Source organism: Gopherus evgoodei, chromosome 2 (assembly GCF_007399415.2).
Source record: "Gopherus evgoodei ecotype Sinaloan lineage chromosome 2, rGopEvg1_v1.p, whole genome shotgun sequence".
In the NCBI taxonomy this organism is placed as follows: Eukaryota; Metazoa; Chordata; order Testudines; family Testudinidae; genus Gopherus; species Gopherus evgoodei.
The window spans coordinates 129,147,377-129,164,901 of NC_044323.1; the positions used below are offsets into that span (position 1 = coordinate 129,147,377).

The following is a 17,525-nucleotide window of genomic DNA, read 5'->3' on the forward strand; positions in this document are numbered from 1 at the left end:
TCTGCCCTGTGGGAGTTGTTCTTGTTGTTTTGTCTCCCGTTTTAGACCAGACTCCCAGATTTTGTCCTTACTAAGTTAAGAGATAAAACATACGTCAAAATGGGCACCTGGGACTAACTTCAGTGAAGTACGGGGCTGCATATACAAGAGAAGCTTGATAACAGGGAGCCTCTGAAGGAGGGTGTACTGTGCTTATTTTGTCTCTTAAAACCTGTACTCGAGCAGGACAAGATGCCTATTGTTTCTTTACTTCTGTGTCCTCTTGTAACAGAATGAATATTACTGTAGGTTAGACTTCCTGTGGAAGAACAAGTTCAAAAAAGAGCGTGAGGAGATTGAGACCATGGAGAGCCTGAATCGGGTGCTGCTGGAGAACGTACTTCCTGCACACGTGGCTGAACACTTCTTGGCAAGGAACCTGAAGAATGAGGTCAGCCTCTGCTAACTATCAGCTACTCTGTGATGAACACACAAAGACTGGGCATATAATTCAAAGCAATCATTTAATAGGTCCATATTGATAGGATTGTAAATTTACAAATTATTTTATTTTCTTTACGATAATTTAAAGGTCTGTTTTACACCAGAGACTGTGGCATGGTAGCTTGCAATAGGAAGTGGGAAATTGTTTAAATGATAAAGTACTTTGTCATCCAAGAAGCAAGATACAGACTTGGAAGGAGGAAAAAGGAGAGGGAAGGAAAAAAGAGATGATTGAATGGACCTGAATTTACCTTGAGATTAATTGTTTTCCTCCAGTGGCAAAATGGAGCTGTATTTGAGTGCTGCATTTGCTGCTGGTGTCAGGAATGCCTAGCTATCAAAGGAAAAGTTACAAAAATTAAGACAGAGGGAATGCATTCATTCAGAAAAGAATCTTCAAATGCCTCAGTATCCATTTTTTCTCGGCTTAAGGACTTGATGAAAAGTCCATGGAAGTCAGTAGAAAGACTCCCATTGACTTCAGAGGGCTGTGACCAGAGCCTAAATGTTCCTGAAGGTGCAGTAACAAAGAATGAAAGAAAGTGTTTATAGAGTAGAAAGTAAAATTCTTGCAAAAATAACTGTATTTAACAAAGTAATAATTTCACAATAAACCAAAATAGATACTTAGCTGTGGAGTTTCGTCTTTGATAGGTTAGGTCAGAAGGAGCAGTATTTCTTCCATCATTTCAGCATGCAGTAAGACCTAATAGTAAAGTACTGCATATAAAACCTTTTCTGCTCTTTATACCCATTAGCTGGCATCCAGTCTGAAAAAAAATTGGCAGAAGATACTGGTGAACCACTGACGTCTTTGGCTTTGTGCCAGGTTGGCACAGCTCCAGTTCTCAGCTCAGGTGTTAATGACAGCAAGCCATCAGGAATCTGTTTTCTCAAATATGCTATTGCAAAGCTGCCCGACAGGGTAGCACCATCTGCTCACCTAACTATAGGCAACCAGATTTGTATTCTCACCCTCAAGCTTATTATGATTGAAATTAGCTTTAGATAAATTTGCTGATGATCAGCGACTGTGATGTGCTGAGCCCTCCGAGCTCTCATATCAAGCAAAGTAAAAATTGGTTTGGCATGCTTTAATGGCCCTCCCTTAAAAAAAACATTAGAGTGATACTTCTGTTAGTTATTTTTTTCTTCAACTAGCTTCAAACTCGTTTCTCAAATGGACGAGATCCAGATACTAGATTAATTTTGAAAACACTTAGGAATGCTAGCATACTACTGCTTTATGTGTGCTGTGTTCTAAACATCAACTGTTTCCTCAGATTTGTTTGAATTAATGCCATTAAGGGTATGGAAAACCACTTAAAACTTTCTGATTTGTTGCATCTGTGCTTACTACTAGTTTTCTTTTTAACATTGGGGAAGGGCATTGTAATTGGGAATGATGATAAAATATATTAAGAAAGTCAGAATAGAGTTAAAATAAATTCTTTTGAGATGGCGTCATTTCAGTGGTGGGGGTCAGAAGGATGTATGTTAGAGTTGGATAAATAAAGGAGAATTCCTTAAAGAACATTTTAAATGTCAGAAATTTAAATTTGTTGTGTTCATAACCCATTGCACTCGTTTGTTCCAAATATTTCATTTAAGACTATGTTTGTGGAAAACAGTTTGATCCTGTTTCTAAAATTCATTTAATGATTAAACCAAATTTGTGTCAAAAGTAGTAATGTAGGATCTATCCTAGAATTTGATTTGTGAAATTTATGTGAAAGACAAACAAGACAAATATGGTAGGGAAGAAGAAAATATTGGGGACAGAAAGGAGGAAAAAAGGAGGTGGATGGAGAGTGACTGGGATCAGATAGTGGGAATCTATCTTTAAGAGACCCAGTAGTGGTCCACACCAGGAATGGCTAATGCAGTGGTCTCAGAGCAAACTGTAATAAATGTCTGTGTGTTGGAACCTCCAGGATTTTGTGTCTGTATCAGATACCAAACTGGAGAGATAAGGAAGGTAGCAAAGGATGAATGCGAAGGATAGGAGACAGGGTTGGGATTAGAAAGATTCACTTTTCACTAGTGTTTCCCATTTAACATATAGGCTCAAGATCTCTGTGACTCTCAATTTCTGTGAGAGGCAAAGCACCCAGGTAATGTGGGCACTTTACTACTATGAGCTCACGTGCAAGCTCACTACAGAGTCCATTAATTGCCATAGTAATCTGTTCTTCCTCAACAGCCAATGCCTGTACAGTGGTTAGACAGCACAGCAGTCTGCCCCATTAGGAGGGACGGAAAGGAAGAAAGGAGGTGCCATGGCCCTATCAGAGTGCAAAGCAGGACCTGATTGTTCCTCCATCCTTCACAAGATCTCTAGGACCAATCAAATCAGCAACTGGGCTGTGGATGGGGGAAGAGCAGGAGGGCCTGGCAGAAGAGATTGAGATTCAATAGGAGGGGGAAGGGAACTTGCCGCAAGGGGCATAATGTTTAATTTTGGCAGGCAATGCAAGCCATTCATTCTCAGACTGTTTCCTTTCCCATCTCGCATCAATACCTCTTTGCCCTCTGGAAAATGCTGCCTTCCAAGTCACGGGAACTTCCTTCTTTCAGAGGTGATCTCATTTTCTTTGTTCCTTGCAGATGTTGGCAACTGGGCAAGATCCTTTGCCAGAACTTTCTCCTCAGAATCGGAAGTGCAAGCTTGTTTCACTGTTTTTATTTTAAATTCAACAATATGTATTCTTTAAATCATGGTTTATTTTAATATTTGTTAAAATTACTTGGAACTAAAACTGCCCTTTCCTTTGAGTTAGTTACAGCTATTCATGGTCTCTGGGTGACAGACAGGGAAAGCATTGATGTCCATTGCATTAGATTTTCAAGTATACAGAAGCTTAGGCTTAATGTTTTGGAGAGTTTTGCTTTACAGATAAATGCTTTTCCCAAGTTAAGGAAATCTGATTGCTGAAGCCCTTATTACATCAACAAGCCAAATAACTTCATTATATTGGCAGTCCTGTTTGAAATCCTCTCATCACCTTTGTGAGGGCCATGCTGACAGCTTGGCTTTGTGTAAACCTGACCCATTGGTGTCTTAGCCCTGGTCTCCACTACAAACTTATGTTGGTATAACTATGTCATTCGGGGGCATGGAAAATCCACACACCCTGTGCAATGCAGTTATAGTGACCCAACTGCCAGTGTACACAGCACTATGTCGATGGGCAGGCTTCTCCCCTCGACGCACCTATGGCCTCTTGGGAAGGTGGATTAACTACACCAAGGGGAGAAGCCCTTCCATCAGCACAGGCAGAATCTTTACTTAGCACTACAGCTGTACGGACAGTGGCGCTGCTGCAGAGCTGTAAATGTACACAAGCCCTTAGACATTAACACCAGGATCTACAGCATTAGCCTGTGTGTCAGAGAGGTGCACACTGTAGCTGAGCTCCACCTGCCCCTTCAACATATGCCGTGCAGTAAATGTTCACATTTCCAGTTTGTCCATTTTTCAGGGTGGGGAGAAAGGGAAGGAGGGGTAACCCTGTTTTGCCACTGGCAAGGTTATATTTATATCTACACGTGGTACAGTCCCACTTGCAACCCTTTCTCTTAAGTTATTTGACCTCTTCTTGGTGTACAACCAACAGTACTAGGGTGTAATGCACATTGATGCTTCCTGAGTCACAGCAGCACGTCTGTACCCCCACTATGCACATTCTCACAACAGTGCCTTTCTCTCTTATCATTTTGCATTGCACAATTACCACTACTGCTTCTGGGCAATGAACCTGTTCCACAGGGAAGACCAAAGACGCTCCTTCATAACAGCAAGGGTCATGTGGGCTCTGTGTGTGATGTCTATATGCCAGATAACCCTGGGAGTCCATAAGTGGACCAACAGTCCGTCTAGTTCAGTATCCTGTCTGTGACAGTGGCCAGTACCAGATGCTTCAAAGGCAGATACAGGAAACACTGCCGTGGGCAGTTAGAGAATAATTTGTGCTTAGGGAAAGTCTCTTCCTGACTACTATCAGTTATTGGTTCGCTCTTGCCCTTAAACATGAGGTTTTATTTCCCTTCTAAAATATTTTTATCCTACCTAATATAACTATGGATGTTGTTATCCAAATAACTTTAACAAAAGGCTAATCCTTTTTTGAATCCTGCTAAGCACTTAACTTTAACATTATCTTATGGCAGCAAGCTCTTCACATTTATTGTTCCTTGGGTAAGAAAGTATTCCATTTAATCAGCTGCAGTTTAAATTTGTTGCATTTCAGTTTCATTGGCTGTCCCTTTGTTCCCATATTATGAGAGAATAGGTGCACCTGGTTTATCTTTTCTATATCACTATCTGTCTCTGTGACACCTTTTCAGCAGTGTACACCCAATAGCCCTTTTCTGATCAGAGTCTAGTAGAGTGTAAATTTACTAATACATCTGTATTCTTGTTACTCTAATCTAATTTATATTTTTTTGTAGATTCTGCTGAGTAGTTCCCACCATTCAGCAATTTTCTTCCATTAGATTCCATGTAATCTCTTGGGTGCGGTGTTGCATGTCCTCCACCACACCTCTCTGACCTAGTCTGTCTTTCTTGAATAGTTTATAACCAGGTACCACATTATCCTGTTGATTTTTGCCGATTGACCATTTTTCACACCCACAGAATGCAAGATCAACTGAGTTAAGACACATTTAATACTTACACTGTGTTATTTACTGAGCTAGGCTTATCTAGTGACTTCAGTGTAATTTAAGGCACTGTAGAATTTAGCCCAGTATATCTGTTGAATAAATTAGTTGTTTCAACTTAAAACAGTATGTAGAATCTAGTACAATAGAACTTTGCTAATGAATACTAATTAATGACCAGGAGAACCTTTGTGAATTACTAAATTTTGCAAATGATCAGGTAGGTGCGCAAACACCAGTTTTTAAGATGGGTAAATGATCACAGAATGTAGTTTGTTTGTTTTGACATGCATAGTTTATGCTAATATTTACAGTATACTTGTAGTACAATTATTTTTAAGAAGCTTCAGTAATTAAAACCTACTATAAAAGTTTGCTGAGTGAAGGAAAGCAGCTCTTTTGTGTGCGTTAGCTAGAATCTGCTGTAAATACTTTCTCCACCCTTTTTATAAAGATTGTTGAATAGTTTCTCCACCATCTGCACCCACTGAACACAGTTTGAGCAGCCTTTCACGCCTTTGAAATCCCAGCACTGTTTGGGTGGCTCAGACATCACTTACAAAAACAAAATCCAGTGAGGATGAAAATGATTTGAGAAAGTGAAATGAAAATTGAGCTGACCACAGAAATATGTGCTGTCTGACCCCACTAAGCCATAGGGTGCAATCAGCACATAAAGATGTCTAAACCAGGGATTCTCAAACTTCATTGCACTGCACTTCTGACAACAAAAATTACTTCATGACCTCAAGAGGGGGGACTGAAGCCTGAGCTCGCCCAAGCCCCACTGCTCTGGGCAGGGGGGCCAAAGCTGAAGCTCAAGGGCTTCAGCCCCGGGCAGGGGGCCTGCAACCTGAGTCTTGTTGCCCAGGGCTGAAGCCCTCGGGCTTTGGCTTTGACCCTGGGCAATGGGGCTTGGGGTTCAGCCCCGGGCCCCAGCAAATCTAAGCTAGCCCCCGATGACCCCATTCAAAGAGGGTTGGGACCCACTTTGGGGTCCCAAACCACAGTTTGAGAACCGCTGATCTAAACTAACCTTTGGCTAAAATCCCCTTTAAGTCTTCTAGGTACATGCAGGGATGTTCACTACATCTTTCTGGAAAATGAAAGACATTAGACTTGGCTTTAACACTGAGCCAACCCATAGGGTCCAGGAGAAGTCACTTTGCGCCCAATCCGATAAAGTCCTTAGCGCCCTCAAATCCTGTTGACTTCAGAGGGAGAGTTAGGTTGATCAGCACCTTGGAGAATCAGGCCCTTTTTCCTGCTCTTCCAGCTATGTTTTAGAATTGTAATTTTGAAAGGTAAACTTGTAAAATATACCTAAGCTGAAACAGTGTGATGTAAAGGTGTCTGTGGGATGGGTCCCTGTAACAGATGAGCCTGCCAGCATGTCTGATATCCCAGAAAAATACATTTGTTGCTGTCTATATTGAGTAAGATACTGGTCACAAGACTTTGTGGGACTCGATAATTTTCTATAAAGGTTGCTTGAGAGCTACCTGTGTAGTGCCTGTTCCCCACAGACTGTTTTGTGGCACACTTAGCACACATTTTCTTGACTAAGTTTTCATTTGACCTTGTTAAGTCACTGTTAACTTATACTGGTTTTCCGTAACTGAGTGAAAGTAAAACTTCAGACATAGTCAGGCCATGTTGATGGTTCTAGCTACAGGGGACATCAAAGAACAATGAATTACTGAACACCATTTCCAACCCTACCATCTTGCACAGCAGTACTTCACATGCTTACCTTTTTATCTTCAAAGCTACAAGGGAAGCATATGAAGCTTCCGATATAGCTCCCTGAATGCTGTAGTAATTTAACTCGTAGAACATGGACAGAAAATGCAGAAATACTCAGAGCCATCTAATCTCTCAGACTGAAGACTTGCAATACTCCCTGCTCTTATTCTCTTGCCCCCCAGAAAATGGGACACATCTGTCATAACATTTTTTCCCAGATCTGGACCTTAGCGTCCAAAATATGGGTGTTAGCATGAAAACCTCCAAGCTTAGTTACCAGCTTGGACCTGGTAAAGCTGCCACCAGCTAGGAATTATACAGTGCCTAGCTCACTGTGGTCTCCCCAAAACCTTCCCTGGGGGACCCCCAGACTCAGATGCCTTGAGTCCTACAACAAAGAGAAATAACCCTCTCCCCTTGTTTCCTGGTTACTTCCTCCCAGGCTCCCCTCCCTGGACGACCCTAGGAGATTCCCTGCTTCCAGTCCTGGAAACACAAGCATCGAGAGAGCTAATCTCTCCCCCCCCCCTCACCCAGAGGGTATGCAAAGTCAGGCTTAGTAAATCTAACACAAAGAGATTTTCCCCCTGACTTCTTCCTCCCACCAATTCCCTGGTGAGCTGCAGACTCAATTCCCTGGAGTCCCCGCTAAAGAAAAACTCCAGCAGGTCTTAAAAAGAAAGCTTTTTAAAAAGAAAGAAAAGTACATTAAAAATAGTCTCTGTATAAGGTGATAATCTACAGGGTCAATTGCTTAAGAAAAAAAAAGTGAATAAACGCCTTATGCCAAAAGAATACAATTTAACACATTCCAGCAACTACACACATGTAAATACAAAAAAACAATATAAACTTATTGTCTTACTATACTTGTACTTACAACTTGGAAACAGAAGATTAGAAAGCCAGGAGATAGAAAAATCACTCTCAGAGCCAAGAGGGTCAGACCCAAGACAAAGAACAAAGAACTCACACCCAAAACTTCCTTCCACCCAGATTTGAAAAAGTCTTGTTTCCTGATTGGTCCTCTGGTCAGGTGTTTCAGGTTCCCTGTGTTAACCCTTTACAGATAAAAGAACATTAACCCTTAACTATCTGTTTATGACAACATCCATGAAATCAGTGGGAGTACTCATGTAAATAAGATGAATAGGATTTGGCCATATAATACCATTATAATCTTCCTTAAGATACATATACTGCACAGGCTCTTCTTAGTAGTTGATTTTGGTACATCTTAAAGTTTTGTATTGGCCTCCATGTGTATGAAGTTGCTAGCATCAGAAGTATTTATTTTTGTTTCCTATAAGTGACAAATTTATTCTCCATGTGAAGGGATGGATTTGTGGTTAAGGCAGTGAACAGGGACTGGGGAGATCTGGGTTCAATTCTTGGCTGTGCCACAGACTTTCTCCGTGACCTTTGGCAAATCACTTCAGCTGTGCTCCACGGCCCATTGAAGTCAATGGAAAGACTTCCATTAACCTCAATCAGTTTCAGTTCCACTCACTAATCTCTTTGTCTCAGTTCCTTCTCTGTAAAAAGGGGATAATGCTTACTTTCTCCCATCCTTTCTCTTGTCTATTTTAGATTGTAAACTATTTGGGGCATAGATTGTGTCTCTTACTATGCATTGGTACACTGCCTAGAACAATGGAGGCATGATCTTAGCCTAGTCCTCTAGGAGCTACTACAATACATATAGTTAATAATAGAATAGAGATTGTTTTGTAAATTATCGGTCCAGCCCTGTACTCAGTCCCATTCAAGTCAGAGGCAGTTCTATGCATCAAAGAAATAAACCCTATTTCATTAGCATCATAAGATAAGTTATTTTCCAGGTTTTATATTAATGGAAAAAGTCAAGCAGCTTTAAAACATTTTGAATGTTTCTAATTTTGTACATTGAAGGTTTCTTTAACAAGTATGTTTAATTTGTTTTTTAATTACCCACTGTAAATTAAACAAACTCTAGCTATTAGGAATAAGAAACATCAGATTGTAAGAAGTTAATTCTGTGTACCAGAATGTTGGAATCTGGGAGGACTTCCACACCATACCGTTTGCAGTTGATGAATCTTTTGTATTTAGAGCTTTGTTCTTTTCTTTTGGGCAGGATCTATATCACCAGTCATATGACTGTGTCTGTGTCATGTTTGCTTCTATTCCGGATTTCAAAGAATTTTACACAGAGTCTGATGTAAATAAAGAAGGCTTGGAATGTCTCAGACTGCTAAATGAGATCATTGCTGACTTTGATGATGTAAGTACTAGTAACAACAATTATTATACAATTAAACCTTGAGAACCCCATTTTGTAAAACAGTGACTGAGAATGTTTGAGAGGACAGGTTGGCAGGAAATTTTTAAGTGTCCATTTCACATGGATATTTTGATAGAGATTTGGGACTAAGAAAAAATTTGTATATGTCATGTAGCAGATCATACTCTGACATATGTACCCTACTGCCATTGATCCACTTCAGGGAGAGCCTTGCACATGTGTCTAAGGGAGAAGTTTGGCTCTTTATTTATTCAACACACCACACTCATATCAGAAATTTACCACAGTTTTCGAACTGCAGTGCCTAAAATTTGATGCTTAAATTTGTTTCCTTTGAAATTAATAATATTTCCTTACATCTGATCTGTATTGGTGTAAGTTTTTCTGCCTTACTGGTGACATGATTTTTGAGTGACTAATAAGAATGTGAAGGCTTTAAAATCCACCATTCTCAACTAAAGGCAGGTGCAGACTGGGGAATTGATGGCAGAATTTGAAGATAGTTGCAGCTGTGCAACACACTGAAGACAGCATTTGACCTGTACACACTCAGAGAGAAATTGAAATGCATGAGACAATAAACAGGGAACCCAGGTCCCATATTTCTTTTACAAAGTCACATACTCAGAATGCAGAAAAAGGCTTACCTATTGGTTCATGTGACACAAGTAGGAACCTTTTTATGCCCTCAGATGTGTGCAGATCCCATTGACTTCAAGGAATGCTGCGCATGTAAAAGGGAAGAATTTGGCCCATACTTAACAGCAACTATTATATTCTAGACTACATACACTGAACATACTTTCTACTGATCATACAATACTGAAAAGATGTTCAGTGTAAGCGTAAAATGGACCATTGCACTTTAAGGTCATTCTAAGTAAAAACAAAACTCCTTGTGGAATTACATCCATCAAACTGTACTCAATGTATTTCTTCTAATAAGAGGTAAAAGACAGCACTGAGAATTAAGTATCAGAATACTTTTAAGGTATTTAGCTACCAGACACTGAGAATCTGGGTAATTGAATAACTTATTTCTTCACAGTTGTTGTCTAAACCAAAATTTAGTGGAGTTGAAAAGATCAAGACCATTGGAAGCACTTACATGGCAGCTACAGGACTGAGTGCTACGCCCAGCCAAGAACACAGTCAGGTACAGCAAAGACATAAACAGCTTGCTAGGTAAAAGGCGTGTTCACATGAAGTTCAAAGTACATTCATATGTATTGCAGGCCTGACATAGATTTTATCATATTGGACAAGTTTTTGTATATTTTTATTCACTAAATTCTCCAAGTTCCTGTGAACTATACTCTTTACAGTGTAACATGAAAGGATGTCTTTGCATTTTCTCAGACTAAATATGTCATTTTAGTTCCAAAACCACTATTCCCTATTATAGTGCAACGGTTCTCGGAAGCACTTCACTAGAATAGATTTAGAGCTGGGGTCGGCAACCTTTCAGAAGTGGTGTGCCAAGTCTTCATTTATTCACTTTAATTTAAGGTTTCACGTGCCGGTAATACATTTTAATGTTTTTTAGAAGATCTCTTTCTATAAATCTATATATTATATAACTAAACTAGTGTTGTATTGTAAAATAAACAAGGTTTTCAAAATGTTTAAGAAGCTTCATTTAAAATTAAATTAAAATGTTGATCTTACGCCGCTCAGCCCACTGCTGGTCTGGGGTTCTGTTCACCTAGGCTGGCAGTGGGCTGAGCAGGGCCTGCAGCCAGAACCCCAGACCGGCAGCGGTCTGTGCAAGGCTGATGGTCAGAACTGCATACCAGCAGTGGGCTGAGTGGCTCAGCACACTTCCACTCAGGGGTTCCATCCACTGGCTCCTGCCAACCGGGATCCCAGTTGCCAGACCTGCTCAGCCCACTGCCGGTCTGGGGTCCCAGCCCTGCCCACATACAATGAGTGCCTACCTTCTCCCTGGTTCTGGCCCATTCTCTTCCTCTCTCTGCACTGAGCTGAAGGTAGGAGTACACTGAGCACAGGGCTGGGGATGCAGGGTCTGGCCAGGAGCTAGAATGAGGGAGAGGACTCAGGGTTGGGGCAGGAGGTTTGAGTGTGAGGCACTTACCTGGGCAGCTTCCATTTGGTGCGAGGGGTGGGGGTGGGGATGTGAGGGGTGCAAGAGTCAGGATGTGCATGGGGGGGGACCCCGATTTAGAGAGTTCTATGAAAGACTTCAAAAATTAGTGTTTCATTACCTGTGTTCCAAGGGAAACAACAAACAATCAGCTGTGTATACTTTGGGTTTGTCTACATGACCTTGCTGTTTGGACTACAAGGGTGTAAACTGGAGCATCCACCAGCATGCTGCATTGTAAATCTTCCCAGTAGGCCCTCTGAGCATGAACTAAAAAGGTTCCTAAGTTCACATTAAACTGGTCCTGTTTGTTATTGTAAAATAAGATATCTACACAAACCGCTAGACTTAATCCTGCATTTCAATGGGATGGACAAGATGAGCTTGACAGGTCTTTCCTAGTTCTAATTTCAGTGATTTCATGAACAGTCACACAAACCAGTCGTATCGCCTGGTCATCTGGTGGTGACAGTTTAAATTGGGATTGAAATGCAGTGTGACAGGGCAGAGCATATCTCTATAGCCTGCCATATTCCCCCCTCTGCAGTTCAGGTCATCTGAAGTGCTTTTATTAAAACACCCTTGATTTGGACTTTTATGGGTTGAGAGAGGAATATCCTCAGTGGGAGGTACTTGGCTATAAATTTTGCTTCCCCCTGGATCTGCAGCATGCCAGCCTGTTGGACTCCAGTGCATGTTGTAAGAATAATTTTTGAGAAGGGGTTTGGTTTTGCAGTGGGGCAAGAGTCTTTTACTGTGCAGTAAGTCTTTTCTCTCAGCGCCCAGAGAGTGTGCGATGTGAGCACTTATATAAACAGAAAAAGGAATAAATATATCATTACAACATCCATCAACACACAGTTATGTATGTTATTACTGGGATTCTAAGCTCCTTGAGGCAGGGCTTGTCTCTAAGTTCTGTTTGTGCAGTTCTTAGCACAATGGGCCCCAATCGGGCCCTTCAGCACCTCCACAATACAAAAACTATTAGTAATAATATTTATTTTTTTCCAGCATATTGCCAAATGCAAAAGTGATTGAATTTGGGCTGCATTGTGAACATGGAGATGTTGCTACCAGAAGTTTTAGAGACTTTACATAATTTTCAAATATGGCAGGTTAGGCATAGTGTTATTTGCACACACAGTTATTTATTAAGAGTTTTAAATATCAACATATTAAAAGTAAGAAATCTCCAAATTAAAAATCCTTTATTATCTAGCTTCTCCAAAATGATGCTCATGCATTGTAATTGGACTGGGTATCATAGCAGCCACAGTGAAAGGAGAAAGATAATTTGTATGCATAAAATAATGTAAACTAGACATCAAACTTTCACCATGTTTCAAGAATATATGGTCTGCCGTTAGTTGTAAATCATCCAGCCACACAGAAATTCCAGCCAGTTTCAGCATAGACACTAATGCAATAAATTGATATTGAGATAGCCAAAGGAAAAGCCAGTCAAAATATACCTTTTTCCTCCTTGCCTAGGTATAGTGTATATAATATAATTTAGCTATAACAGGCTGTCGTCGTCTCGACCAATTTTGAGTTCAGTTCACTAACCTAACTTCCAGGATAACAGGAACATCATGATCCCTGCTCATTCAGTACTGGTCTCCTTCTGATCATACACAAAGGGCTTGCTTCACCTCTCACCTGCACTGTTGTAAATCTGGATTAACTCTATTTAAATCAATGGCATAACAGCAGTGTAAGTGAGAGTAGAGTTGTGTCAAACAGTTAAGTCTTATTAGACTGCTTCTGAATGTTGTTTGTCACTGAACATTAAATTGAGACATCTATGTTGAATTTAAAGCAATATCCCAGTCCTGAAGGTGTTACTTTATCAATCAAGTCACCCAGCCTCCTAAAATACATTGACCATATTAATAAATGTCATATTCCAGATCATTCGCTCTAGTATAACTGGCATGAAGCATATTCAGTGGCTTCTATTTGAGTAAATTGATTATTTTTTTGTCACCTAATTAGAATCTTTCTGCTAAATATTTACCTACATTTAAATTATTATTTCTTTAGCAGCTTGTGTTCTTACTTAAATTGCTTATTAGCAAATCAGTTAATGTAATTTTTATGCTTTGAATACAACAAACTGCTGCAGTAATGCTTTTCCATTACAATTTGAAACCGTGTTTGACTTGTATATATTTGATTTACTAAAACCAGTTGCACTCATTAAACTAAAAGTAGAAGAAAAATATAAGATCAAGGTCACTGTGTTTTTACACCTACCTTAATATTTGTGAAGCTGTTTATAAATATCTAGAAAAGGAGAGGATTTAATTGACACACGCACATGCGTCAATGAAATGTATGCATAGATATGCACACCCATCCTGGACATCTATGCATACATTAAGTAAAAGAGACAATATATTATTATGCCCCAGTTGATTCTAGCTGAAGCTGAACAGATTTCAGTTCCCACCATCAGGTATTGTACATAACAGCAGCTTTGTTTCTCATGCAATGTACTCGCGTATTACAATATGTTGAAGATTCTGAGTATTTTGTGCACGTTCTTGCAGCAAGTTGGGGGGGATAGCTCAGTAGTTTGAGCATTGGCCTGCTAAGCCTAGGGTTGTGAGTTCAGTCCTTGAGGGGCCATATAGGGATCTGGGGTAAAAATCTGTCAGGGGATTAGCCCTGCTTTGAGCAGGGAGTTGGACTAGATGACCTCCTGAGGTCCCTTCCAACCCTGATATTCCATGATACAGAAAACACTATGATGACTCTCATTATGTGGATTCCTAATTGCTTGCTTTTTTATATTCAGGAACCTGAACGACAGTATATGCACATAGGAACTATGGTTGAGTTTGCATTTGCCCTAGTGGCAAAACTGGATGTAATAAACAAGCACTCATTCAATGACTTCAAGTTACGAATAGGTATGTAGCACAAGAGTCTTACAAGAATATTTTGTAAGGGAGAATTCAGTGTGAAATATGAGTACATTAAGAAGCTAGTAATACTAGCTAAGAGGACAGATAAGCAGCTTTTCCCTGTTATAAGGGAGATTGAATGGTATTGCCATTGACTACCTCTGCAGTTGTAGTCTTAGGTGTGTCTCAAGGTGGGCACCCAAAAAATGGAGGCATTCAGAAGTATAGGCTCCATTGAGAATGTTGGCCTTTGTGTCTGAAATGGTTTGATGGTGACTCATCAGTCTATATTTAAACATTTTTAACTTTTAAAATTTTAATGGGAGAGGAGGCAAAAAGAATCCAGCGTGGGATTTTCAAAAGCATCTAAGTCATGTGGTGCTGAAAATAAAACCTACCTTGCCAAATCTTAAATAATGAACTCTTATATTCTAGTCTCTTGTATATTGGTTGCTGTTCATTTTAAACTGTCCTCGTTTGTTTCAAGTGATAAAAATAGCAAAAGTATGCTGTTTTCTGCAAAATGTACAGATCTAATTCTTTTTAAACCAAACCTCCCCACATACAAGAAAGTTGGACCTACCCCTTTCATTCAGAAACAGCTGGGAATCACATACAGATGAGGGCCACATCAGTTGCATAACTGGCAGAACTAGTGTTCTGTTGTTTGCTTCTCCTTTCTGTTACACACCTACAGTTATTGGAACATAGCAGCCTCAAACACTAAGATATTTTAGTCAATTCTGTTTGTTAAGGATATCACTTATCATTCAGTTTCTAGCTTCTTCTCCTAGAGTATCATGACATTTTTCAAAATAAACGCCAGGAAAAGGAGACAAAATCAGTTAAAAACTGGTAGAAGCCCATATATTCCCAGATTTATTTTCTAGTAATAATGTGTGACAGTTTTTGAATACAAAATGAAATTTAGAAAGTGTGAAATGCAAGCAGTGAATAACTATTGGAAACCTATAAATCCATCCTGTAAACATGCCTGAAGTACTTGGTTTCTAATTAAACAGCAGCAAGTCACTTTTCTAGTCTTTCTTGCAGTGTAACTGCCATTTTTTTGTGCCTGCTGCTTGTGCTCTCATGTTTAGTTCACAGTGCCACCCTGTGGCAAGAGTTTGGCATTAGTCTCATATTAATTATTCATGTACAGTAAACTCCTCACTTAACATCCACCTGCTTAATGTTGTTTCAAAGTTACATCGGTGCTCAGTTAGGGAACACGCTCATTTAAAGTTGTGCAATGCTCCCTTATAATGTCATTTGGCTGCCTGCTCTGTCCACTGCTTGTAAAATTCTGTGGAAGAGCAGTGACTTTACAAGACAGCATTCCACAAGTTCTTCTCCACCTCCTTCCGCTCCCTGCCAGCACTTAGGACTTTCTGGAAGAGAGAGGGAGGAGTGGAGACACGGCGCTTCCCTGATCAGTGCCTTCCCCCCCAGAAATCCTAAGCACAAAGCACTGGGAGAGGGGGGAGGAGCAGGGAAGCTCCATGTCTCTGCTCCGTTTGGCGGCGCTTAGGACTTGGGGCAGGGGGAAGAGCAGGGATGTGGTTACTCCAGAGAGGAGGTGGAGTGGGGGGGGGGGGTGGGAAGAAGTGGGCCTGGAGTGGAGCAGGACAGGAAGAGGCAGGCCTGGAGCATCCCCTGGCAAAGTCAGCACCTGTTCTTCTCCGAGGAAGCTGCCGCTGCTGCTGCAAAGGTGCTTCCTAGCATCCTTGCCTGCAGCGGGCTGTGCCTGTCTGGGCAGGCCAGGGGCACTTCCAAACCACAGTACAGTATTGTACAGTATGTCTGCCCCCCCAAAATTTCCTTGGAACCTAACCCCCACATTTACATTAAATCTTATGGGAAAATTGGATTTGTTTAACATCGTTTCACTTAAAGTTGCATTTTTCAGGAACATAACTACAAGATTAAGTGAGGAGTTACTGTACTCCTCAAAAGTCATGTTGGTTAGGGTTGGGATGGTTTTGCCATCATTGGCAATTTAAAAACAAGACTGGATGTTTTTGTAAAAGCTGCGCTCTAGGAATTATTTCAGGGATGTTCTATGGCCTGTGTTATACAGAAGGTCAGACTAGATGATCACAGTGATCCCTTCTGGCCTTGGAGTCTATGAATCCTTTGGGAGTATTCTTTGTAGGACAAGCCACAGTTAATAGAACAGCAAAGCAAAGATGAAATATCTCCCTCTCCCTTCCCTTTCAGTTCAAAGTGAACACAAGTCGGTAGGTTTATCAAGAGATATGGAGTTATAATCCTGTAGGAAATTGAATTAAATCATTGATGGGAATAAGAGAATTTCCAACAACACGACCTGTAAAGCAGTGGTATCGGCAGCATCAGCATTATGTGACAAACAAGTGCTGATGAAAGTCAAGGGCTAAACCCACACACTAAATGTAGCACAAAAGATTATATCGAAGCAGTGTTCATGGAGCAAACGTCTCTAAACAACACTACTGACATATAACTTCTAAGGGGAGTTTACTGTATAGTCTATAAAAGTTGTACTCATTTGCTTAATGGTGTTAGGAGAGAGAGAGATGTTAAAGGTTGTTCAAGTAACAATCAACAAGGACATAGTTTGGATGCAATCACAGTTTCCTACTGTTTTGTTTACCATGTGCAATTGTGATGCTCCTGCAGCTGACTTGAAGACAGGATTACATTTTTGCTGATTTTGAGCATCCCTAGTGATTGTTTTGTGTTACTCTTACTGGATGGCACACACTCTCTCATTCATCTGTCTGAGCTATTTTAGGTGTTTCTAGAGCGCCAGTCACCATAGTATCTCCTCCATGCACAGTCTCGCCAGGCAGACCAAAAATAATAAACACAAATTTAGAGCAAGTCTCCTTTGGCCATCCAGTACCATGATCTGTTAAGCCTAATGAACAGTTTTTGCCTTTCCAAATTAATCTAGCAAAGGCCTTAGGCAAGCTATTAAAGGAATTAATATATTCAGAAACTGAGGAGCCAAGTGCTCAGACAAACATTTATAGACCTCTACCTGGTATCACTTGGGAGCTGCACCTTTTCCCAATTATCTGTATTTAACACTGTAACCACTTCCTCCATGTTAATGAGCCGTGTAGGGCCTCTGTCATCATCCCCGAAGAGGGGTGATTAATTCCTTCAAAGAACTAGTGCATCTGCTAAGTAGAAGCATTTGGATAGGAGCTGTATAATTCCTTATAGAAACCCATCAAGGCATTGTTGATACTCTTACTATGGGAGTGCCACATTCACTTTGTTGATAGCTTCATTCCATATTTTTTAAGCATGGTCCATAGGTGGGGTTATAATTGAAGGATTA

General features: G+C 40.4%; 1 protein-coding gene and 1 long non-coding RNA gene across 4 annotated transcripts in view; one reads left to right on the forward strand and one right to left on the reverse strand.

Moving 5' to 3' along the window:
* The window catches only part of ADCY2 (adenylate cyclase 2), a 459,805-nt gene that overhangs the window by 439,535 nt on the left and 2,745 nt on the right, over nucleotides 1–17,525 (forward strand). For all 3 annotated transcript variants that reach the window (XM_030551678.1, XM_030551679.1, XM_030551680.1), the window contains 4 exons: nucleotides 272–430; nucleotides 9,011–9,157; nucleotides 10,227–10,334; nucleotides 14,086–14,200. In XM_030551678.1, the coding sequence (XP_030407538.1) occupies nucleotides 272–430; nucleotides 9,011–9,157; nucleotides 10,227–10,334; nucleotides 14,086–14,200 (529 nt within the window). The remainder of the gene's footprint in view (nucleotides 1–271; nucleotides 431–9,010; nucleotides 9,158–10,226; nucleotides 10,335–14,085; nucleotides 14,201–17,525) is intronic.
* LOC115646150 overlaps nucleotides 1–17,525 on the reverse strand; it is a 38,740-nt gene that overhangs the window by 3,542 nt on the left and 17,673 nt on the right. The window contains exon 2 of the long non-coding RNA XR_003998954.1: nucleotides 735–817. This is a non-coding gene — a long non-coding RNA (uncharacterized LOC115646150). The remainder of the gene's footprint in view (nucleotides 1–734; nucleotides 818–17,525) is intronic.